General features: G+C 32.2%; 3 protein-coding genes across 8 annotated transcripts; 1 reads left to right on the forward strand and 2 right to left on the reverse strand.

Annotated features, from left to right (window-relative positions):
* Nucleotides 1-8342: 8342 nt before the first annotated feature.
* NRPB11 (DNA-directed RNA polymerase, RBP11-like protein) lies at nucleotides 8343-10781 on the reverse strand. The gene is made up of 5 exons (XM_012220177.4): nucleotides 10608-10781; nucleotides 10404-10493; nucleotides 10208-10286; nucleotides 9865-9960; nucleotides 8343-8681 (listed from the first exon to the last, which is right to left on the reverse strand). Exons 1-5 carry the CDS (start codon nucleotides 10658-10660, stop codon nucleotides 8649-8651), a joined length of 351 nt encoding a protein of 116 aa, XP_012075567.1. The 5' UTR covers nucleotides 10661-10781; the 3' UTR covers nucleotides 8343-8648.
* Nucleotides 10782-11253: 472 nt separating this feature from the next.
* Nucleotides 11254-13971, forward strand: LOC105636822 (uncharacterized). Its single transcript, XM_012220175.4, has 4 exons — nucleotides 11254-11440; nucleotides 11537-11892; nucleotides 13298-13390; nucleotides 13466-13971. The coding sequence occupies exons 2-4, from the start codon at nucleotides 11560-11562 to the stop codon at nucleotides 13520-13522; spliced, it is 483 nt and encodes a 160-aa protein (XP_012075565.1). The 5' UTR covers nucleotides 11254-11440; nucleotides 11537-11559; the 3' UTR covers nucleotides 13523-13971.
* A 3097-nt stretch (nucleotides 13972-17068) lies between these two features.
* Nucleotides 17069-23040, reverse strand: LOC110008620 (cyclin-L1-1). Of its 6 annotated transcripts, XM_037636222.2 has the most exons (12): nucleotides 22796-23040; nucleotides 22641-22714; nucleotides 21043-21156; nucleotides 20666-20780; nucleotides 20485-20566; nucleotides 20145-20285; nucleotides 19865-20034; nucleotides 18851-19148; nucleotides 18129-18549; nucleotides 17987-18022; nucleotides 17785-17868; nucleotides 17069-17347 (listed from the first exon to the last, which is right to left on the reverse strand). In XM_037636222.2, the coding sequence occupies exons 3-11, from the start codon at nucleotides 21152-21154 to the stop codon at nucleotides 17798-17800; spliced, it is 1446 nt and encodes a 481-aa protein (XP_037492150.1). In that variant the 5' UTR covers nucleotides 21155-21156; nucleotides 22641-22714; nucleotides 22796-23040; the 3' UTR covers nucleotides 17069-17347; nucleotides 17785-17797. The 6 variants fall into 6 exon arrangements, with proteins under 6 accessions (XP_037492150.1, XP_037492152.1, XP_037492151.1 ...); XM_037636224.2 differs by lacking the exon at nucleotides 17069-17347 and having other exon boundaries at nucleotides 17521-17868; nucleotides 20666-20766; XM_037636223.2 differs by lacking the exon at nucleotides 17069-17347 and having other exon boundaries at nucleotides 17521-17868; nucleotides 18851-19121.
* Nucleotides 23041-23158: the final 118 nt, after the last annotated feature.

Here is a 23158-nt window from a genome sequence, read left to right on the forward strand (position 1 = left end):
AGAAACGGCCCGTCGACTAGTGAGGAAGCGAAATGGCAAATGAAGACGATCTGTGTGCATCATAGTAAAAAAAGTAAAAACCATTGAAGGCAATAAATTTTCTTTAGTTAATAAACCCAATTTTGAAAAAATACATGACATAGTGTTTTGTTAGGCAAAATGTGTTAATTGTTTTAATAATTATTAGCTATTTTACCGTTGTTTCGTCAAATGATAAAATGAAGTAATATTTTTAAATATAATATAAATAAATATTGTGGATATATTTTTAAACCCAATTTTGAAAAAATACATTGACATAGTGTTTTGTTAGGCAAAATGTGTTGTTTTATTCGGTAAAATTAACTGTTTTAATAGTTATTAATTGTTTTACCGTTGTTTTGTCAAACGATAGAATGAAATAATATTTTTAAATATAATATAAATAAATAAATATTGTGGATATAGTATTTTGACCAAATCGAAATAATAAAAGCTAGGTGCCCACCCAAAAATAGTAACTGGAGCTTCTCCACAAAACATCATCGATTGACATAAAAGCTTGTCGATGACAAAAAGAAATTAATGTTTTCTTTAGTCCTTTTTCTTTTTTTAATAATTACCCCTCGCAAGTATAGGCTTTTTGGATTATTACTACAAATCAAATCATAATACTTTAAATCATTACAAATGTAACCCTACGTTCCATAAATGAAACAATAAATTAATTTCAATTGAAAACCTCACTAATTTTATTTTTAAAACATGAAATCTTAAAAACGATGGACATAAATGGCATTTTTGTCAAGCAGAATGTAATTGTTTTTGCAGGCAATAAGTATTGTTATATTAGTCTATATGTTGAAAAATTCTGATAAACTTCTTGTAAATTATATATATATTTTTATTTACTCTTAATATTCTAGATAATTACCACATAAATCTATAAATACTAATTCAACATTTTTTCTAATAACCAAAATGAAATATAAATGTTAATAGAAAATTATTAATAACTTTTAAGCTACAAAAAATAATAAAAAAAAGATTTTAAAAAATCTGATCAAATCAATAAGGTATTTTTTTGTAATTGAAAATAATAATGCTTTTAATTTTTTTACTAATCTTTCACTTCAATAAGATTTTATTGTTTGAGATTATATAATTATATTTATAGTAATTAGAATCTAATTTTCTAAAGAATTCCTTAATAAATAAAAAAAACTTTCAACATTTTTCAAATTTCAATCACAATCATATTTGATAAATTAACTATGAATATTAAATAAAAAAATCATATGCCTGAGATTTTTAGATAAAATTTAATTTTATATTAACAATATATATAAACAAAATATGATAAATCGAACTAGCTAATAAAAATCGATTCAAATAATTAACAAAATAAAATTTAATCATCCACGTCAACAATTCAATTCAAAAATAACGTCGCGATCGAACCATGATTACTCCTCAATTATAGAAAAATTTGAAAACATATATATAAGGAATATATATTAAGGTCAAAAAAAAAAAGAAAAATATATTAAAAAGATGAAAGAAATAGAGGCATATGAAAGAAGGCAAAAGCTCGGCGTAAATGAAGGTGAAGAGCGAGCATAGAAATGGGACCTACCTCATACGATTTTCTGCCTCAAAAGTTGATATGTGAAGAGCAGAGCGCCAAAGGGAAAGAAAAGATGATAAAAGTTTAGGCGACTGTGGAAACACAATCATCATCTTTGACCTACCAAACCAAAAGTCCTCTTAGGAGGCATATGTCTCCCACGTGATTGTCTTGCACTTAGATTAGATTGACACTTCTTTTTTTAGTCTATGTATGATGTTTCACAAATCTAACAAAATGACTAATCACTATCATGCCTTTACCGTGTCATACGTCTATTACCCGCTCTTCGTATCGTATCATTGACTGCATGTACAGATTTACCTTTGAAATTTATGCAATTTGTTTTATGGTATCCTTTCAAAGTTACTGAGAACCTATTATAATTTAGTGGTGGAGCTAAATATAATTGCAAGGGTGCACATGCATCCCGTGACTTTAAAATTTTTTCTAAGCAACTATTTATATATTTTGTAAAGTGAACTCCTTAAATTGTTATCTATAATTTGTGAACCCCTTGAGTGACTTTTTTTAAATATATAAAACATTGAGTTGATTTTTTTAAGAGACAAGAGTTAGTTAAAATTGAAAGACATATTGTTTATCCATTAGTATATTCATTTATTAAGTTAGCACTAGTTTTACTTGTTACATATTGATTGTAGAGAAATCATTTTTTGTAACGGAGATTGTAAAAAATTGGTTGTGTAATCGAATATAAGATATTTGGATGAATCATTGTTTATCATTTATGTAGAAAGATGTATTTAATAGCATTGACAATGAGCTAATTATTCAGCAGTTTCAAAATATAAAATTACGTAGAGGACAAATGTGATTTTTTTTCTAAAAACAAATTAACACAATTGTTTTTTTATTGTGAATGAAAGTGGTAGATTTTCGTTACAAAATTCAATTTATTTTTGAATTTCTTGTGCTAAAAAATATATATTATACTTAAGTGTCATCTCTGACCCTAGGGTCCTAGCTCCGCCACTGTTATGCCCCTACCCTACTCATATGGTCAATAATCATATCAATGGCGTGTAATATATATTTAATTTAAAATAATTATTTATTAATTTATCCCCATACATTTTAGTCTCATGTCTTAACATAGTATGATGTAGAATGCTCAAAAAATGCAACACAAATTACCATCAGGAGACATTATTACACATATGGTTGATGAAATAAAAACATTTTTGTAACTAATAGTGAAAATAATAATAGCTAATTTTATAATTACTTTTTAGTTGAAAATTTTGAATAAATTTTTTTGTTGGAGTTGATAACGAAGCAAGATGAAGAAAGAAATAGTAGCTAGCTACGCAAGCAAGGGACAGTGCATGCATTTTTAAGGGACAAAGAAGAAACAATGTACAGGTCAAAATAGTGCAGGTGGGTTAGAGTATATAGAGGTTTAATGCCATTTTGATGGCTTTAGAGGGCAAAAAGAATCCCAAATTCCTCCATTCCAACCATACCCGACAAAATCTGGCTCCTAAAGACGAAAGCAATCATCATCATCTTTATTATTATTAAGGGAGAGTCGTGAAAGTGAAATTCACTGCAACTCACTTGCATTCATGCATCTCTTTCTTTACCTTACAAATGAAGAGAAGACACAGTTTTACTTGTAATGAGAGAAAAGCTCCTACCGTATGTTTGTTTATGATCGAGTGTTTATTTCGTAATATAAAAGGCTCTTAGAAGGTAAATAATTTAATTCCAGGCGTATGTACGTATACTTAACGATTGTGTATTTGTTTCTTTTTTCTCGTAAAAACTTTCAACATGTACCCAAAAAAGGGAAAGAAAAAGAGAGGGAGAAAAGAAAGAAATGGAGGGCCCTAGGATTCCTATTCCTATCTTGAAGCTCATGCTTAGTGTGGAAGTGGAGAGGATACTAGAACTTGGGCTATTATATATATAAAAAGAATTGAAAGGACATATGCTTTACCTAAAACCCTTAGGTGGAATTTTGTTTGTTAAGCAAAAAGATGTTATAGGGGGACTACTAAATACTAGTTGTGGTTGGTTTGGCGGTAGTTGCTATAATGGTTTCACTTTTTGAGATTTCTTTCTTCAAATTTTTATTAAAAATGTCTTCTTTTTATGTTATTAATTATTAATTTATCTCTACATGGTAAGAAAATCGAAAATTCAGAATTCAGAATTCCCTCTTCACTATGTTTTCCAAGCTCTCTCTCTCTCTCTCTCCCTATATATATGTTGGAACCATTCTTTGGTTTCCGTAGTCTCTCATCTCTCTCTCTCTCTCTCTCTCTCTCTCTCTCTCTCTCTCACATTGAGTTTCCTTTGTCAGTAGCTTAGTTTAGACGTGTGCTGAAAGCAAGAAAGAAAAGAAAAGGCTCACTGCGCAGCTTATACATTATCTTCAAGCAAAAGGTGAAATGGGTTATGTTATGCCTGGCTCCCTGTATGCCACAAGCTATAGCTCAATCTTTTTCTGTTGATTGGCTGTTGCCGGTGGCGTGCGAGGAGCCAAGCATACTCTCTCTCTCTCTCTTTCTCTCTCTCTCTCTCTCCCTCTGCATTATTATCTTTCTCTCTATATATTTATAATTGCTTTGTGAATGATTTGATACATATTATCCCTTTCAAGTTGTAAATTATTTTTTTGGTTAATTAGATTTTAATTGGAGTTTGAATTCATAATTTGATAACTTTTGAAATTGACAAAATTATGCAATTTGAAAGTTCCTTTTCTATATATTAATGTGCTTAGGAGAAGAAAATGAGACTAGAATTGGATTTATACCAATCATTGACTTATAATTATCTTGGTTGATTTTTGCCTTGCTATTCATTTGACTAAAAAAAAAAAAATCATACTTCATAAAATACCATAATTAATATTCAAAAAGATTTTATATAATAAATATAACCTAATTGCTTCATTAAGCCATTGATCATGATTTAATGGTGATTATTCTGATTTCTGGTTGACATGATCGGTGAATCTAATTTATATAAAATTATCCACTTTTACTTAATTTTTTAAAATGAGTTCCATTAATATCTTAATCATATGTTATCAAATATTTATTTTATAATGTAAATAAGTGATGGTTTAAATTATGTTTTTCGTTCTTTAAAAAAAAATTCTAATTTTGATTTCAAAAATTAATTTTGATTATACAGTGCCTTATTTATCATTTTATTAATTGAATTTGATTTTTTTGAGTTAGACCATAAATAAAGATTATTTTTCATTTATAAATCTCATAATAGTTTCAATGCTCCAAAATGATTTGATTTTCACTTGAAATTGATATGTCATATCAGTTTAGTGTTTTTTTTTAAAAAAAAATAAAAAAAGAGAAAAGCAAAGCCAAATAGAGATAATAAAACAGATGTTACACTTTGCAAAATAGACATATTTTCTATAAGGTCAATTTTATGGTGTATAAAGGCAATTTTTTTATTATAAACCACCGATTTCCGAATCCTATTATTAGAAATTATTTAATCCGGTTCGAGACATAGTTATAGTTAAGGCTTTTCGTCCCTCTTTACAGGTATGTTGAATCCTATTATTATGAACTATCTAATTTAGTTCGAGACTTAGTCACAGTTAAAGTTTTTCACTTCTCCTTACAGATATATTTACTGGGAATCGAATTTGAGAATTCTTCTCAAATGCCTGTATAAAGGCATTATGTAACTTGTATACAATTTATGGGACCAGTTTTAGAGTAAGTGTTGTTCCTCTCTTTGTAACTCTTTCCTCATAACCTCCTCTAAACTCTCTTTTCAGGAAACTTGCATTTTGCACGAAATGCCACTATATATATATATATATATATATATATATATTGGAAAAATATATTAGACGAACACATAACACATTACACATCTTTAATAGGCAGGGATGAAAAGAACCCACAATATATATTGTATTGATATTATATATTTAATCCTATAATTAATGGCAGTTGATATTTAAATTTTATTTTTTGAAAAAAAAATTATGTATTCGTTAATAATTGCATTAAAAATGATGAAGTAATACAATTAATACACATACTATGTGTCGTATCCAAATGACCATAATATTGTTACAGTGGAGGTGAAATTCCTCTTATTGGATAAACCACCCACAATAAGGTCTTATGGGGTGTACAGCTCACGATTTGTATTTGCTAGGCTGCATGTAAAATCTTCCTAATTCAATGCATCATTTTCATGAAAAGGAAAAACACCACTGCTTTAATGTTGTTCAATAGCTTTTTAATTACTTTTTCAATTAAATTGTTTTAATTAAAATATTCAATTTGACCGAATGGGTGGAATACTCACCCTTATTTATAAAAAATTCAAATTAAAGTAAATTACGGAAGATGTTCAAGTCGACCAAATCTATAAATGTTGTATAATTTAGTTTCTGTTTTGATGGCGGTTTGACAGCAGCGGTTCATAATTGATAGTGATAGCGATTGCTGATAGCTGGTGGCTGATGATTAATAGAAGTTAGTTTCTTATTGTCTGTGTCCGGTAAAATTTTGACAATGATTGATGTTAAAATATAAAATGACCATTAAAGGTTTTTATAGATTATGATGTCTAATGATCAAATTTATAAATTCGTCTTTGAACTTCGTTAATGAAATTTTATGACACCCTCAACTTTTACTTTTATTTATCAAACACTTCAATTTATAAAATTACGCGTATTAAATATTTTATTTTTAAAATTATTTTATAGAACATTTTGACTTGTAAAATTAGATAAATTAAGTACTCATTAAAATGTTAAAATTTATGAAAATTATTGTTCTAAAAGTCATATTAACTACATATCAAGCTAATATTTTATAGATAAAAGTCAAAAATTGTAAAAATTATTGATATTAGTGTCGAAACGTGAGTAATATTAACAAAATTTACAAATTCAAGTGCATGATAGGTCATTGTAAAATTCAAAATGTCATAAGGTTAAAGTTATAAAATTTAAGGATAAATTTATATATTCAGCCGATTTATGATGTATATATATATATATATATATATATATTTTTTCAAGGTTTAATGCATAAATTTACTTTTGAAATTTACGCGATTTATCTTGTTGTACCCTTGTTGTACCCTCAAGTTTATGGGGACATATGTATTTGGCCATTTTTTTCAATTTAAAATGAATATATTATTTTTATTTTAATGTATTATAAATAAAAATATTAATTATATTTTTAAAATAATATTTAAGAAAAAATTTTAATTATCAATAAATGATCATAAAAAAAATACTAATTTGAAAAAAAATGATTTTATTAGTAATTACATAGGGAATCAGCTACCAATGGATATGAAAAAGCTCCAAAATATTACAGACCAAATCAGGTGGTTGATTGAAACTTCTATTCAGAATTCTATCATCTATTATGTACTGATTAGAAAACATCTTAAAACACCTGTAACATAGTAATAGGATCAGAAACAGCGGCACTGAACCAAAACGCCCTTTAAAAGATCCAAAATGTCTCTCGGAGTAAAATTACCGGTCAACTACAACTACATATAATGCATTCCAAATGAATAAAGGAAAATAATAATCCAAAACTAATAAATTTTTCTTTCGTATTACTAAAACTTTTTGAATATTCTTCTGGTTGAGAGCCAAAGAAAACAAAAACACTATTCATGTAAATATTATTTCCTTATTGCATAAGTAAAATTTCTGTTCCAATTTTTACAATTTGAGAACTATGGTGATGGATTTACTGAAATTTTGAGGAATGGAAGATATTATTAAATCAAATTAGAAACAACAATAGCTTCAATGTTCGAAGGAAGCTGAAACCAAACATGAAAACCAGTACATGAACAAGATATTCTAGCCAAAGCGTGAGCGGCTTTGTTCGCTGATCTCCGTATCCTATTAACAGTAATATTGTTACTGGCATTACAAAGCTCAACACAGTCTGCTATAATCACATGCCATTCGGTTAACGAAGATGGCTGCCCTTTCATTTCAATACAAATAGCTTGAGCATCAATCTCCACAGCAACATTTGCAAGATGGTGGGCCTTAATCCATGAGAGCACTTCCCTAAGGCCAAGAGCTTCTGCCATCTTTGGATCCAGAATGCCATGAAAAGTACCAGGAAGACCATAAACAAGCTGACCATAAGAATCCCTGAACACAGCCCCATAACCGCAGAATTGCAATTAGGAAAAATGGCAGCGTCAACATTACACTTCATGAAGCTCAACACCGGTGGATTCCATCGCATTAAAGTCCCCTGTAACTGGGGAGTGGGCTGAGATGCAAGCGGACTGACTTGTGCTTGTTGCCATTCCATTATGAATTTCCGAGCAAGACAAACTGTTGAAAGAACATCATTTACGCAGAAATTTTATAATACAAATGACAACAGAGTTTTGATGTTTATATTTTCAGTTCAATTCGGTAGTTAATTTAACCTTGAATTATTCAATTTTTAAATTTTACAAATTCACCGTATCAACCTTTCAAAATCCCGATATTGAATTGATTTGGATCGGTTTGAAAGTGAGTTGCATTGGTTTGTAGTCACACCATATACTTGAAAAGGAGTCATTTCTTCAACAAGTTGCATCAGAAGAGGTGAGCATAGAGTAAATGTTGCAGATCAAGAAGCGCAGGTGAAGCTAGATGCTGAGTGCTTTGCTTATTTCTACCACTTAGTGAAAAGTCGAAACTCATAAAATCAAGAGTTCCTTCCGATGATTGAAAATAAATATGCACGCTTAATGTGTATCCTTGCAACAAGACATGCCCGTACAAATTAAAATCAAATTTAAGGATGCCATCAAAACAGAACCAGAACCATAGTGGTTCAAATCCAAGGAAAGGTTTAACAAGGGCTGATTAAGACAAACAGATATGGCATAACTTGATTCACATTGATTTGATTATGTCCACGAATCCATTAGTTAATTACAACCAGCATTAACAAAGCCCACCAAAACCACTGTCTTTATCCAAATTGCCATTAAACACAATCAACTAGACGTCCAAACTAAAAGCCACCAGCTAGTAGTCCGGAGAAAACTTCGCCAACTCAGCCTACAAGCAGAAATTTAAGGACATCATAATCAAGTTTCAAACAAAGAAATGAATACTAGAAACTAGAAAGTACATATTTAGTTCTTTCATTTTCTCAAAATGAATGCAAACCAATATTAAATTACACAACAATTATCCTCTAAATATTCATACCAATTAGTCACCTAAAGTAAATGCAAGAATGCAGACCAAAACATGAGAACACTTATTTGCAAACCAAAAGCTATAACCTATATCATGAATCGGGTTTTATATGAATCCCTAACTAGTGGCTACTCTTAATGCCAATATGCTTGTGAAAAGGAGACAGTAATACTCATCATGATGAAACAATTCATCTCAATTCATCTAATGGCACCACACCTTACTCCAAATAACTCATCTTCATTAAAAGACAAAGTTGATATTCAAAGTGGATGCTAAAAGTCTAAAACTAGATGCGAAAATAACAATTTCAATAAGTTAGTTCATTTTTAATAAAGCTAGACTCCAATTTCACAGAGGACAGTTAAATAACATTCTAGTTATCAAATAGCCGATGGCTACTAGCTAGTCATTCCAAGAGAAATATATAGAATAAATCTCAGGCAGAACTTCCTTTAATATTTCAACCTATAAACGAATAGAAATTGCATTGTAGCAGAACTATTTGGTCAATCATTCTGGCATACAGTAGGAAACTTGGAAGCATAGCTCAATAGCTTTTCAAAAGGTGTACCTAGATGATACATACTAAACGAAAGTGCATATGCTCTTCATACTAAATTTGTTTGGAGCAACATGCACCCACTTAGAAATTCTGCAAAATCCTACCTTGGTTTCTCGCGCAAATATTACTTTATTTAGGTATGCAACCATAAAAAGAAAAGAGTGTGAAGGAGTTAAGATAGCAAGAACAATCTCAAACTTTGCACCCAAAAGGACACCTCGAAAATCTGGCATGCACCTAAACCTTTGTTAGGTTCACAATGACAATACAAATGCATGCTCGAAAATGAAGAGAATGTCCATGCCAAACAAACATAGATGATGTTCAATATGGCATCATATTTGAACATATATGTCATGCTAGCAGGCTGATTAAACCAAAGACCGATACTAAATTATAAAATAGAGTAATTAACATTCAAAAGCACAATAGTAACTGGATTGCTAAGTTGGCAACGATAATGAAATTCCATACCTCAAATTGATTCTTTAAATGGTCAAGTTCCTTGTCTAGATCATTGATAGCCTGGTTATATGCTTGCATTGGTGAAGATTGGCTAGTCGTATGGATCTACATACGCACATCAAATAGGTTAAACCCCCAAAAAATTGTCCACCTACATTCCCAATTCACCAAGTTTTGAACTAAAATCAAAGACATAAAGATTTGCATCTGCCATACAAAGTCTAAGCTATTCACTTACCTTAATTAATTATGAACCATTGAAGGACAAAGTGACCTACTACCAACTCATCTATAATAAAAACCGGGAAAAAAAATAACCAGTCGCAGATATATAAACCAGAATAGTACTAACCCTAACAAGGATTTTATATTGGAGAGGATGAGGAAGCTTGTAGCCTGCAAACAGAACATTTTCGTCTCTGTGCAATTGCCTTATTAAACCAACAGAAAAAAAAAAAAACTATTAAAAAAAATCAGAGTCTGATATTAACTAACTAAAACGAAAGAAAATTAAAAGATGATGATGATGTAGAAGAAGCTATAAATACATGCGAAGAATGTTCCCGATGGTGTGGTCCTCTCTCTCAATAGTGAACGTCGCCGCATTAATGATCTTCGTGTCCCTCTCGTACGAAACCCTAACGAAGAAAAGTAAGGTTTTAAAAGAAAAAAAAGAAGCCGGAAATGGTGAGTTTCAGAGGTGGAGAGCGTTTCGACGAGAAATAAAAGAGAGAGATGCAATGAGAAATTACTTTTTGGTGCCTTCAGGAACAACGAATCGCTCATAACGGTCCGGGGCATTCATCGCTCCTTTCTCTCTTTAGCTGCTATGCACTGTGAACAGACAAGTTCAGAGACGGTCGCTGCTTCTGTTATAAGACTGTCTTCACAGTAGAGCAGAGAGCCCAGGCCAGAGACGGGAGAATGGAAAACGGTGTCGTTGCTCTATTACAGTCAACTCGTGCCAAACGAAGGTTGGTAAAACGATGTCGCTCCTATTTTGTCTAGACGCGTTCATACTCTTACCAAGAAAAGTTAAGCTGTTTGTATCTGTATTAAAATGTTTTCCCCTATTGCCATCTATATTTGATATCCTGTTGGAAAGCAAAACCATGAGTAATTTTTCTTTTCCAATAATATATCTGTTTGCAAGGAATACTGTTAAATTTTACGGGTTTTTGACTTGTCACCGTAATTAAAAAAATGATTGAATTATTTTAATTTTAAAATTAAGAAAAATCGAAATAAATTAAAGTAACATCTAAATGGAATAGAAAAAGAGTTAAAAAAAGACCATCAAATTTAACGGAATAAAGGAAGTAATAACTAATTCTCCAGGCCTGTTATCAAGTCTTCGAAGCAAATTACCTTTTTCTCCAAGTAAACGGAGACCCCCGAAATCCTAAGTCAAATAAACCAGAGCCATAGGACCTTTGACCTCAATTCTAAAGAAAATAAAAATTTCCACACGGTTTTGGAGTTGTAGTTGCGAAGAAATGCTCATCTGCTTCTTCTTCTTCCTTCTTAAGAAAAGATGTGCACAGTGCTGTACTCTCCACACAAGAGCTTCTCTCTGCAATAACAGGTGCTTTCTTTCTTCAATCTGTTCTTTTATTTGTTGATTGATCTTGGTTTCTCATTTATAGCTAGCTACCATACTGAGATTCATATGTTCTGTTAGAAAAACTATTTTTAATTAGGAAAATGGAAGTCCTCATGAGCAAGCAACTAACTGATACCGATATTGAACTTCATTTGGCAATTCCTACTGATTGTTTGTGGACTTCCCAGTTTCCTGAAAGGGGATTTTCCATGATCTTTCAAGCAACTGACAGCCATCAACGGATATGGAATTTTCAAGTAACCACTCCAGATTTCATCATGAATAATCAAAATCCTTTTCTTCATGGAGAGTGGCTTCGATTTGTAAAAGAAAGAGGTCTAATGGTGGGTGACATAATCACTTTGAGTAGGGAAGAAGATACAAAAAATGGCAAACAGCACTATATTACAATAGGGAATAAAATTTTGGTAGAGGTACGACAACCACATCCTCTATGCACAATTTTTTTTTTTTTTTTTTTTTTTTTTTTTTTTGCAGCCTCACAGCATATATATGAACCCGGTAACATTAAGCTAAAGCTCATTAGTGCTATGCTTCTAATTAATTTGCTTACTGTTATTACACGCAAGTGCTGAGGAGCAAAGGTCGAGCTCCTGCTTCTTAGTTCCTCAGGGTGTAATAGATAATTTGCTGTTGGTGATGGATTGATCATAGGGCTAGTGTTTCTCACAATAGGTTTTTGCTGCTTATAAATATTTTGCTGGAATCTAAATAAGACACTAATACTTTTTAAGTGGGTATTGGTTGATAACCCTTGTTATTTCTAGCATTATTGAGAAGAAAGAATTATCTACTCGTAGTGTATGGACCATTTATAAACTAAATCGATTAAGAACAAGTTTTTGGTTGTAAGGAAAATATTTCTGACCATTTACGGTGAAAAAATAATAAAATTTACAAAATAGTAATGACATTTAAAATACTCTCCATAGATTGGCTTGGTCTATTTGGACCATCTCATACACCATGTATAGACAAATTTCATTCATTATTGAGTATCTCGAACCTGGAGAGCAGCCTCTCCTCGAAGCTTTACCTCCAATCGAGGTAAGATATAGATAATTGTTGTCATCATATTTCATTTTTATACTTAATTGGAAATGCATTTAAGACCCGTTTGTTTCCTTAAATTGTAGAAAAATATTTTTTATAATTTTCTATTATTTGGGCGTCCAGAAAAATGAGTCAATGGAAAATATTTTTCTGATTAAAGGAAAATTAAATCATTTTTTAAAAAAATCAACTTCCCATTTTTGAGAGAGTAAAATATTTTCCGGATATTGTCAAATCTTATAAATTCATATTTTTTAATTTGTTAATTATCATAGTTACTATCATTTACCATCAGTTACCACCACTGGTCACCAGCGACTTTCATAATTTATATATATTTACATTCTTTTCATATTTAACATTAATTTTAAATTATAAAATTTCTATTATTATTAATATTTGCTATGGTCTTATGAGATAAACACTTTAATATTTTTAACTAATTTTCAATATTACAACTAAATAACGAAAAATAAGTCATTTGGAAAATATTTTTCAAGAAAAATATTTTCCATAAAAATATTTTTCAGCAAGTCATTTTCTTATAAATTATTTTACGGAAACAAACGGACATAAATTTCGTTTTCAGTTATTATAATTATTCATACTTTGATATGTGCTGCCATTGTAGTACTAAATTATCAGGTCAAATTAATGAAATCCAATCCCATGTTGTTTCCTGGTCCCAAATTCATATGCAGACAATAGTTTGAGTTGAGAACATGTTAATGGTCCACTAATGTTATGCTAACATGGGATTTACAGGGTGATGATGAAATTCGGACAACTGGTGATTCTGCTGCACTTCTTTCGGCTGAGACTAATTACTTAAGCCATAACAGTGACGTTAACCGAAAGGTCCAAACTAAAATCAGAGTACAAATTTTTAGTTCATTTAATTTGTTAAAGAAATTTTCTTTTTATGTTTCATAGGTGAAGGAGCAAATGTTTGCTATTGCCAACTTCATTGTTGAGGCAATTCAACAATAGTTTTTGACCAGCTTTCTTCGAATAAAGCCTCTGTTTTCCTGCCAATATGTATGGGAATGTCTTATGCTGGCTTGTTTATGTGCATCCTTGAACTTATGACCCCTTGGCTTTATAACCCAAGAAGCCGATATCGGAGAGGTGATTCAGTCAGTTCCTCCACAAACTTGATTTTACTGTTGGCTGCTGGTCAATGCATTCTCACAACAACTAGTTATTGTTTGTTTCTTAACTTTGGTCATAATCCAAAACAATTATCAGCTTTTGCTGTCATTTTTGCTTTTGGTCAAATGTACCATAACTTTTGTCGAGAGTCCAAGCACAGAGTTGATAGGGAAGAGGCAGCATCTATAGAGTTAGTGTCTGATATTTAGAAAATATTATTATATGTCATTTTCATCTTGGAGTTCTTTCTCTTGTTCATATAATGTTTTCCCCTATTTTAATTTGTACGTAAAGTGTTTATTGTGGCTTAGATTGCTCTAAGCAGAGATTAGGAGAACAATATAAGTAGGTATGAGAGAGATTTTACTTGAATCAGTTTAAAGTAATCAGCTATACGGTTTAAACAAAACCAACAAACAAACTACAGGTTCATTGCTACAATGATGTAAAAGACTAAAAATAATTATTTGCTAGGATACCCTTTATTCTTTTTTTTTTTTTTTTGCCCCTTTCTGAGCTCTCTTATCCATAGAACACTTTTCCCCATTGTATTAAGTTGCAAAAAGAATAAGGAAATGCGAGTTAAGGAATTGAGAGAAGAAATAATGGATTTTGCGGAAAATTATTGGCCTCCTGCAGCCAAATACTCGGAATATAAGCAAGAAATGCCATTTTATGGCTGAACCTAGGCTATCACTAGAGTGCCTTCAATACATGAGGTCTTGATTAATATAATAATCAAGAATATATCCCTCAAGTTTAATATCCTTTGAAATGCTTATAATATTCCATTTTAAAAATTCAGGTTCGATTAATTGGTTTAGCCATGATTTTGACTTGGTTTAAGTGCATAGCCTAATGCAATAAATACAAAAAGTTTCTTGAGCTGACAATAGAATCTTCTGGGATAAGACATTATACTTCCCCCAGATTATTGAGTAATGGTAATTTCAAAAGAAAATTGCAAGATTTGGAAAGCAATGAAGCTGATGTAGAAGTGGAACTTGAAATTCAAAAGTCACGGTGAAGTTCAAAATTTGTTAACAAATGTGGGTAGGATTAAAAATGAAGTTCAGAGCATTGAAAGGACTAAGTATGGGTGAAAGAGCAGAGAAAATCTGCAAAGAAGTGGAAGAAGAGCTACATGTCACTTCCTGGGGAAAATTTGCTTGCTATATATATTAGTAATTAGTGTATTTGAAAAGGCTGTTGAGATTCAGTCTGCATGGGATAAGAGTTCTAATCTGCATGATTTTTCTCGGAAAAAATTGAATTTCATAGCATGGCAAGCTCCCCTGGCGGGATGGGTGGCAGTTCGCCGATGGGTGTTCTAAGGGCAATCCAGGCCAGGCTGCATGACTGCTATGACTTAAAAAGGAAGAGAAACCAACCCGATTTCTCCTGTAAAAGCCTCTCCTTTAGCACTAACCAAGAGTTTTGAGCAGATATCTCAATCTTATCTGTTAATGGAGACTTCACCTGATCAATATAAAGAAAACAAAAATTTCAACTATTTTTATAATCCAATATCTTGGAGATTCCAACTACTTTTAATTAGGCAAAAGGGGGAACTAGAAAATGGAAGTCCTCATGAGCAAGCAATTAACTGATACCGATATTTCATTTCAATTGGCAATTCCTACTACTGATTGTTTGTGAAGGAGAATTTTCCATCATATTTCAAACAACAGACAACCGTCAAAGGATATGGAATTTTCAGGTATCAATCCAGATGATAGAAATAATCGAAAACCTTTTCTTCATGGGGAGTGGATTCGATTTGTAAAAGAAAGAGGTCTAATGGTGGCTGACATGATCACTTTGAGTAGGGAAGAAGATAGAAAGAATGGTAAACAACACTATATTGCAATAGGGAAGAAAGTTGTGATAGCGGTAAGACAACAGCATTTTCTCTGCACAAGTTTTAAATGTGATATGCAGACAATAGTTTGAGTTTATAACATGTTAATGGGCTAATCATTGATCCACTAATGTTATTCTAACATGGGATTTACAGGGTGATGATGAAATTCAGACAAATGGTGATTCTACAGCAATTTTTTCAGCTGAGACTGATTACTTCAGCTATAATACCGATATGAAACAAAAGGTTCAAACTAAAATCAGAGTAAAACTTTGTAGTTAACTATGTTCAATATTTGTAGGAGTTAATTTAATTTCTTGAACAAATTTCTTCTTTTTTTTTTATTTATTAGGTGACGAAGCAAATGTTTGCTATTGCCAACTTCATTATCGATGCTTCAGATATAGTTTTTGACCAGCTTTCCTCGAATAAAGCCTCTGTTTTCCTGCCAATAGGCATGGGAATGTCTTATGGTGGCTTGTTTATTTGCATCCTTGAACTTATGACGTCGGAGAAACCGACATGGGAGAGATGATGCAAGTCGGAACCTCCACAAACTTGATTTTACTGTTTTGTGCTGCTGGCCAATGCATTCTCGCAACAATTAGTTACTGTTCGTTTCTTAAGTCTAGTTAAAATCCAATGCAATTATCAGTTTTTGCTGCCATTTTGCTTTTGGTCAAATGTATCACTACTTGTGTCCGAGTCCAAGAACTGAGTATAGGGAACTATTAACAAGTGACAATGCCTGCCTGCCAACTGATCTAAAACTTCTTTGTAAGTTGTGTTGCAACCGTATTGTAATGAACTATGTCTTCATAATAATAATATAAAGAATAGAAGAACAAAACAAAAGAGGGAGAACTGTCTTAATTTTCTTTCTTTTTTTTTTTCTTTAAATTATTTGCAAATTAAAGGCTAACTAAAAATTGAAAAGGAGGGAATGAAGACAGTCTTAATGCATTGCCTGGTAGATAAAGAAGCATCAGTCGAATTCTGTTGCTTTGTTACAATTCTAGACAATTAATCACTGCATGCATTTAGCTAAAACAAGCACTTGATGTATTTGCAATAAATTTTGAGAACATATAATCTACATTTGCAAGTTAAAATGACTCCACAATTCATATGAGACAAGACAAGTTTCATTAAAGTAAATTTAATGTTCAACTTTTAAACCGAACTCTAAAAAGAAAATATTGAAAAAACATGTGTCCTATGTTTTTCAGAACATGTTAATTCTTAATTATGATAGCATCCCAATGACAAGTCATGAATTCAAAACTTTAGGTATATAGTTGTACCTATGCTCATTGAGAATTAAAACTGAGCTACGAGTCTCATGGGGTCAACACTAAACTTGAAGTAAAATTAATGTTTAAGTAATCAGTAATGGGTTCAGAAATTATAAATGTCTTTAAGTTTATAAACCATTTAACCAAAAAATTTTAGTGCAGTCAACAATTATCCATTGGTGTACAGCCTAAGACTAATTGACTTGATAGTATAAATCATAATAATAATAATAATTCTAACTCAAAACGCCATTGATGTCATATTGCTTATACATAGATAAATCAAAATTTTGACAACAGAATCATAGAGAAAAAAAAAAAAAAAAAAAAAAAACAAAACTTACAACTTGTTTTTAGTAGAAAGTTTTATGATTGTCCAATAATTTTAAAGGCAATTTTGCAGGCAACACCTCTTGTATAAGGATAATAGCAGGCTCCACCTGTGGGCTCATCTACAAATCAAGTTGTTTGAAAAATTACCCTCCATTGCGCGTGCTTCATTACCTGCTTAATTTCTTCTTCCTTGTCACTACCATTCTTTGCGTGGTTTTAACAATCAATCAATAAACTAGCAATGATGCATTTGCATAGATGGTGCAGTCGCCACATGGGATTTTGACATGACTATGTCCTAAGGACTCTACTAACATGTTCAAAAAATAGACAACTCTTGCGAATAGCATAAATAGAGAATAATATCATCATCATCAGAACTGTACAAATGAATGTTTAGTGGAAAGGCGCTAGTAGAAATGTATTTCGCACACAATTGCAGAATAAGCAAGTATCTCTTTTGAAATGAAATTCACGAATTGATATCAAATGGAAATTCTGCATCCAAATTTAAATCCCTTTCCTGCATTCCAAAGATGTACTGAACCACATAATATATAACTACAGTATTTCAGATAGCAGCTATATATTGAAGTGAAAGCGCACACCTCAATGACCGATTTAAGCATACGAGTGATGTCTATGACGATCCTTCTCCCTTGAAGAATACGAGGAACTGTGGTAGTCACGGTCTGAAAATGCAGAGAAGTAATAAAACTTGAAGTAGTGAAAAAAAAAAAAAAAAAAAAAAAAAAAAGAAGAAAAAATATCAGATAATCATATTTGCTTGAAGAAAATTGGTATGCATACCACGTGATGAATGATATCTTGATTTCTCTGAATGTCCTGAATTTATATGGAAAGAAAAACATGATTAAAGCATATGAAATTAATGTTATGAAGTATGTATCTCACCACTATGTTGACCAATTCAAGAAACTCAGCAACTGACCTGAATCTTTTCCTCTATCCTTCGATCGATGACTTCGATCCTTAGCTTTATCTCGGTCCCTCTCAGTCTCTTCCCTCTCCCTTTCCCTGTCAGAATCTCTACCCCTCTCCTTTATTCTATCCCTCTCCCTCTCCCTCTCCCTCTCCCTCTCCCTTCCCCTATCTCTATCCCTTTCTCTGTCCTTGATCCTGTCCCCACTTGCCTCTGATCTGTGCTCAGACTTGGATCTTGGAATGGCCTCATCTCTTGCCTCTCCATCAGTAGGCTTGGACTCATCATCACTCTTCTTAGAGTCCTTCAGCTTATCTAGAGCTGCTTTTATTAATGTACCCTTGGAAGCTCCTGATTCTGCACCACTCACAGTTGGGGCTGACTTGGGAGCAATATCATCATTGTTCGGTGAGCTAACCTGTGGAGCTTCCTGCAGAAAGAACAGTGACCAAAAACTAAAAACTCCTAAAAGAATTTATCAACTAGTACTAAATAATAATAAAAAAAAAAAAGTAACTTGGTTATCAAATCTCTGCAACTTTTTAGTTTTCCTCTTTTCTGATCACAAGCAATCAAATGCTTCATTTGCTATATATCATTGTGCAACTAGCAATCTTTTATGGCAGGATAACAAAAAGAAATGATAGAGGGTAGAGCCAGAAATAAAAGAGATTTACAGGGTAGAGCCAGAAATAAAGAGATTTTAAGTACAAAAAGCATCATAAAATCACCTTTGGAAGTGGCTGCAATTGAGAATCTGAAGACTTCCTAGAAAAAGAAAAATCTCCATCCTTGCAGACTGATATGTACTTTGCCTTAGGAAGGCTGTAAAGGTGAGCTAGAACTCTACAAACTTCATCAATCCCAGATTTATCTGCATCAAATGCCTTCCACCATGGTGGATTCTCAGGAAGAGGTACTTGGAACCTACGTGCTGCAGCATATACAACCCCACAGGCCACAACCTCACTCTTGAAACGAACACACAAGGTTGTGCGCAAACTGCTCCAAATAGAGAGTTGATATAGACTAAGACCGAGAATAAAGAAAATATTTAAGTCCTAGGAAAAGAAGGGATGTAATGACTGATGCTAAAACTAAGAAACTGTCACCTGTGAACCACTAAAAAAAGAAGCAATTGGCTACAGGCAAGAGGAATTCTGTACATTATATTGACCAATTTTTATGTACTATAATTTTCACCAATACCTTCAGTCAAATAACCACCCTCCACCCAATTAAGTAACAATACTCTCTTGGGTTTGTTCTTCTTGCTAACTATTAATTAAATGTAATACACTAAAAATGGGGTAAAAATAGCCCCATAAGGTGAGAACCTATTCCAGTTAAATTAATCTTAAGAGGACAAACAAGTAAAATTTCTAATTAACATAACTAACATAATTTTCTGTTTTTCTTTTTTTTTTTTTTAAGATGGTGGGAGAGGGTGAGGAAAAATCAGACTCCCGATCAAGAAGCAGATGGGTGAATGCATGATTACATATAGGACACTACACATTTTTCAATTTGACTCTAAGGATTAACTAAATAACTGATGCCATATTCATTTTATTGCTTTTAACACTATTTAGGTTCCCACTATCTACATAATGCGATTCTTAATTCTCAAACTGATGAACATTGACACAGCAGAGCATATGAAATGGAAAAACCAAACAGAAAGAACTGGCAGAAGAAATATAGAAGATAAAATTAGATGCAATTAATTTTTTGTTGTGAAGTACCTATCATTTGCAAGATTCCAAGCTTCCTGCCTCAATTCTTTAGGCGCTTCAAGGGTCGCAAGGTAGTTTGAAATAAATTTGTGAGGATGCTCAACATGACAAACAAAACCCATCTCTTTCAATATGTGCCTTTCTGTTCTGCTCAGTTCCATCTTCAACTCTGCAAATTTCTTTTTTATTTTTTCATAACAAAGATAGTAAGTGCATAACACAAAGCTCTAGAAGCACCAAAACTGCTTGCTAGAATTAAAAGAAAGAATACAAAAATCACAATTCTAACCTTTGAAGTTAGGTCCAAAAACTCCATGGTTAAATTCTCTCTCCTGCATTCCATTCTGTGAAAAACAATAATGACTTGCCTTGATTTTCTAGGGCTTTCCTCTAGTTTAGACGCAAGCCAAACACAACTAGCTGCAACTTTCTGAAAAAATATAGCATTCAGCCCCAATAGTATTAGATGAAAGGCATTTAAACCACTTTCAAACTACTTCCATTACTTACCACTACAAAGAATAAGAGATTCTTATAAATTTCATAAAATGGACTAAACCCACAACCCAAAAAGAACTAACTAATCCCAATAATAATTATCTGAATAAAAAGGGCAAAAAAGGACTAACCTTGACATTGAATCGAGCAAATGATTTCTTGCAATAGAAACGATGGAATAGTACTTGACCAGTGGCCATAGCAGCTTGTGGTCTATAAAATAAAATAAAAAGAAATTATATATAATTCATATAGAAGATAACAATACACACTACGAAATTAAACTAAACAAGAGTTAAAGAAGGGAATTACAATCTAAGTAAAATACCACTTTCTTGAATCAAATCACAGCCGTAGATTCTAAGGGTAGTTTCAGTGGCTTCATCGATCCCATCTTTCCTTGACGGTGAGTTCTGTAATTGCTCGTCTGTCAGATAGAAGTTATCAATTACTGTATAAATCATTATTAACTAACCAGTTAAGCAAAATAGAAAGAGAGAGAAAATTTAGGGTTTGAGGTTTTATTGGATAAAATGGAAGGAAAGCCCCTTTATCAAAATTATATTTGAATTAGAATAAGAAGTAACTTAATTAGAATAAGAAAAATATAAATGGAATTATCAAATTTAATGAAGTATAACATAACCATAAATAGCTCCATATGAAACTGAAGTGGGAAAAAAGCGTACCAATAGGAGGGACAGAGGTAACTGTATTACATAAAGCGCAACAGACATTTGCTGCACCTCTTGGATAAAGAAGAATGCTCCTACACCCAATACAATGAAGCTGGCTCTGCATAGCTGTGATTTGAAAAGAATCTACACATTTTAACTTATCCAACAGATGTAATAAAAAAATAGAGACCCACATTTAAGCCATCCCCTACTCTGAATATTTTATAGACATGCAGCCACATGCATGTAAAACCAAATCAGTCTAATCCAATCAATCTATCTATCTAGGAGCTTCCAGGGACTTCCCAATTCACAAAAATCTCAAAACATGTGTGTGGAGGGATGTATGAGTAGAAACAGGAATTTTAAAATATTAACATTTATAATAGTTAATGTTAAATTAAGTTTCTAACACTGAACAATTATAATAGAATAATTAACAAGCTTCTGTAATCCTACCATGAGGGTCAAGAAGCTTATGTAACTCAAACAAAAGAATAATGATTGTATTAAGAGGTGCCCGGCAGGAGCAGAGAAAACAGATAAAGAAATGTTCTAGCTGCCACATAGATGCATGCATGGGGCAATGCAAAACCACACACATCAACATTTTGTCAGACCGATGCAATTATGAGAATAGCATCTCTAAACCACGTCTGTCAACTAACAGCAGCCAATCATCTAGTAACTGTTGAGAAAGCATTGCACTTCAAAATCACAAATATTGAGAGGGAGAGAGATGGAATTAGAAACAGAAAATATATTAGCAATTAGCATGGTAGTAAACAGATTGCACGTATTCAACATATTGAAATAAATTAAGAACAAAATGATTCTCCACCCACTGACACACAAAGTAACATATTCAGGTAACACCCTGGAAATGTCATCATGACTGCATCCGTTAGATGAACAACATAGTAACTTCCAAGACTAACTTTTAACAGTCCCAATTGCATGAATGTACATGCATGGTTTTTTCCACTTCTTTTGCAAGAAAGAAGAAAATGGAAATGCATGTGGCTGCCCACTGCATTCCCTAAATTTCTTCAGAAATTACATAACTTGCAATCTGCATTAAAAATAAAGATGGCGAGCACATATGGTAATCGAGTCAACCATCAATTGAAATAAATGTGCAGCTGCCTTCTTATCAGAATTTGATTCACAGAAAGCTTGAATGCGAAAAGATAATGGAGCTAAAAATGTGGAAAATTTAATGCAAGGAAGCTGCCAAATTACCAATTTTCTAGTTATCTATATCCTAATGGAACTCAAATTATAATTCCAAATATTATAACCCATCATCAATACAAATATTCATTATCAGATATGGCCAAGCCTAATCCACGATCGACCCAAAACTTATCTCCCTAAAAGCAACAAGCTCCACAATCACAAAGATAACAAACATCCACCAGAAAAATTGACAACGTAATCTAAAGATTTGTTTCATTAAATATTCAGCAGAACACAGTCGAAATAAACCCACAACAAGAATTAAAAATCAAAATAAGTCGAAAACCCAAAAGAAAAAGAAGTTGGAAGCCAAAATCAAAGCAAAATCAATATAGAAAAAAAAAAAAAAAAAAAAAAAAAAAAAAAAAAACCTGAATTGCTTCAAAAGAACTGCCTCACGAGCTTTACAGTAACAATCGAAATCGCAATGGAAGAGTCAAAACTCCTACAAACCCAGACGAAAATCAAAAAATCAACAAAAACACAAATACACATCCACATAAAAATTAAAAGAAAAAAAGCATACCCAATTCTTCAACTTTGAAGAGGGCGACAAGGACAGCGAGTAGAAATTATATTGTATAATGCAATAAAGTTTCGAACAAGAAGAAACAATCAACTGAAGCGACGAAACCAAGAAGATCAGATGGAGGCTTGGGACCCGAAATTGTATGGATTATCTGATTTTGGGTCAAAGAGAAAGAAAAACAGGAGACCGCGGTGCTACGATCGGTAGAGGAGTTTTGGCCTCTTTACCCTTCTTGGTTGTTTTTCTCTCCTGTTTTAATTGGTCTATATCTGGTTGCGCTCAATTCACTGGTTCGGTTTAATTCAAATGGAAACTTCAATTGTTTATGCTCGGTTCGATCAGCCTGGTTAGCGGTATGGT

This window comes from Jatropha curcas, chromosome 10, assembly GCF_041381405.1.
Source record: "Jatropha curcas cultivar XTBG-Jc1 chromosome 10, XTBG_Jcur_1.0, whole genome shotgun sequence".
NCBI lineage: Eukaryota > Viridiplantae > Streptophyta > Magnoliopsida > Malpighiales > Euphorbiaceae > Jatropha > Jatropha curcas.

Excerpts from the sequence above, each read along its gene's own strand:
- LOC105636822 (XM_012220175.4), top strand. The coding sequence starts at position 11,560 with ATGGAAGTCCTCATGAGCAAGCAACTAACTGATACCGATATTGAACTT. Across the intron at positions 11,893-13,297 it reads GGAATAAAATTTTGGTAGAG|GGTGATGATGAAATTCGGAC; the intron begins GTACGACAACCA and ends TGGGATTTACAG. Across the intron at positions 13,391-13,465 it reads ACAGTGACGTTAACCGAAAG|GTGAAGGAGCAAATGTTTGC; the intron begins GTCCAAACTAAA and ends TATGTTTCATAG.
- LOC110008620 (XM_037636222.2), bottom strand. The coding sequence starts at position 21,154 with ATGCAGAGCCAGCTTCATTGTATTGGGTGTAGGAGCATTCTTCTTTAT. Across the intron at positions 20,035-20,144 it reads TTTTGGACCTAACTTCAAAG|AAATTTGCAGAGTTGAAGAT; the intron begins GTTAGAATTGTG and ends AAAATAAAAAAG. Across the intron at positions 19,149-19,864 it reads TGGAATCTTGCAAATGATAG|TCTATATCAACTCTCTATTT; the intron begins GTACTTCACAAC and ends TCTCGGTCTTAG.
- NRPB11 (XM_012220177.4), bottom strand. The coding sequence starts at position 10,660 with ATGAATGCCCCGGACCGTTATGAGCGATTCGTTGTTCCTGAAGGCACC. Across the intron at positions 10,494-10,607 it reads GTTCCTGAAGGCACCAAAAA|GGTTTCGTACGAGAGGGACA; the intron begins GTAATTTCTCAT and ends TTTCTTCGTTAG. Across the intron at positions 10,287-10,403 it reads ATCGGGAACATTCTTCGCAT|GCAATTGCACAGAGACGAAA; the intron begins GTATTTATAGCT and ends TGGTTTAATAAG.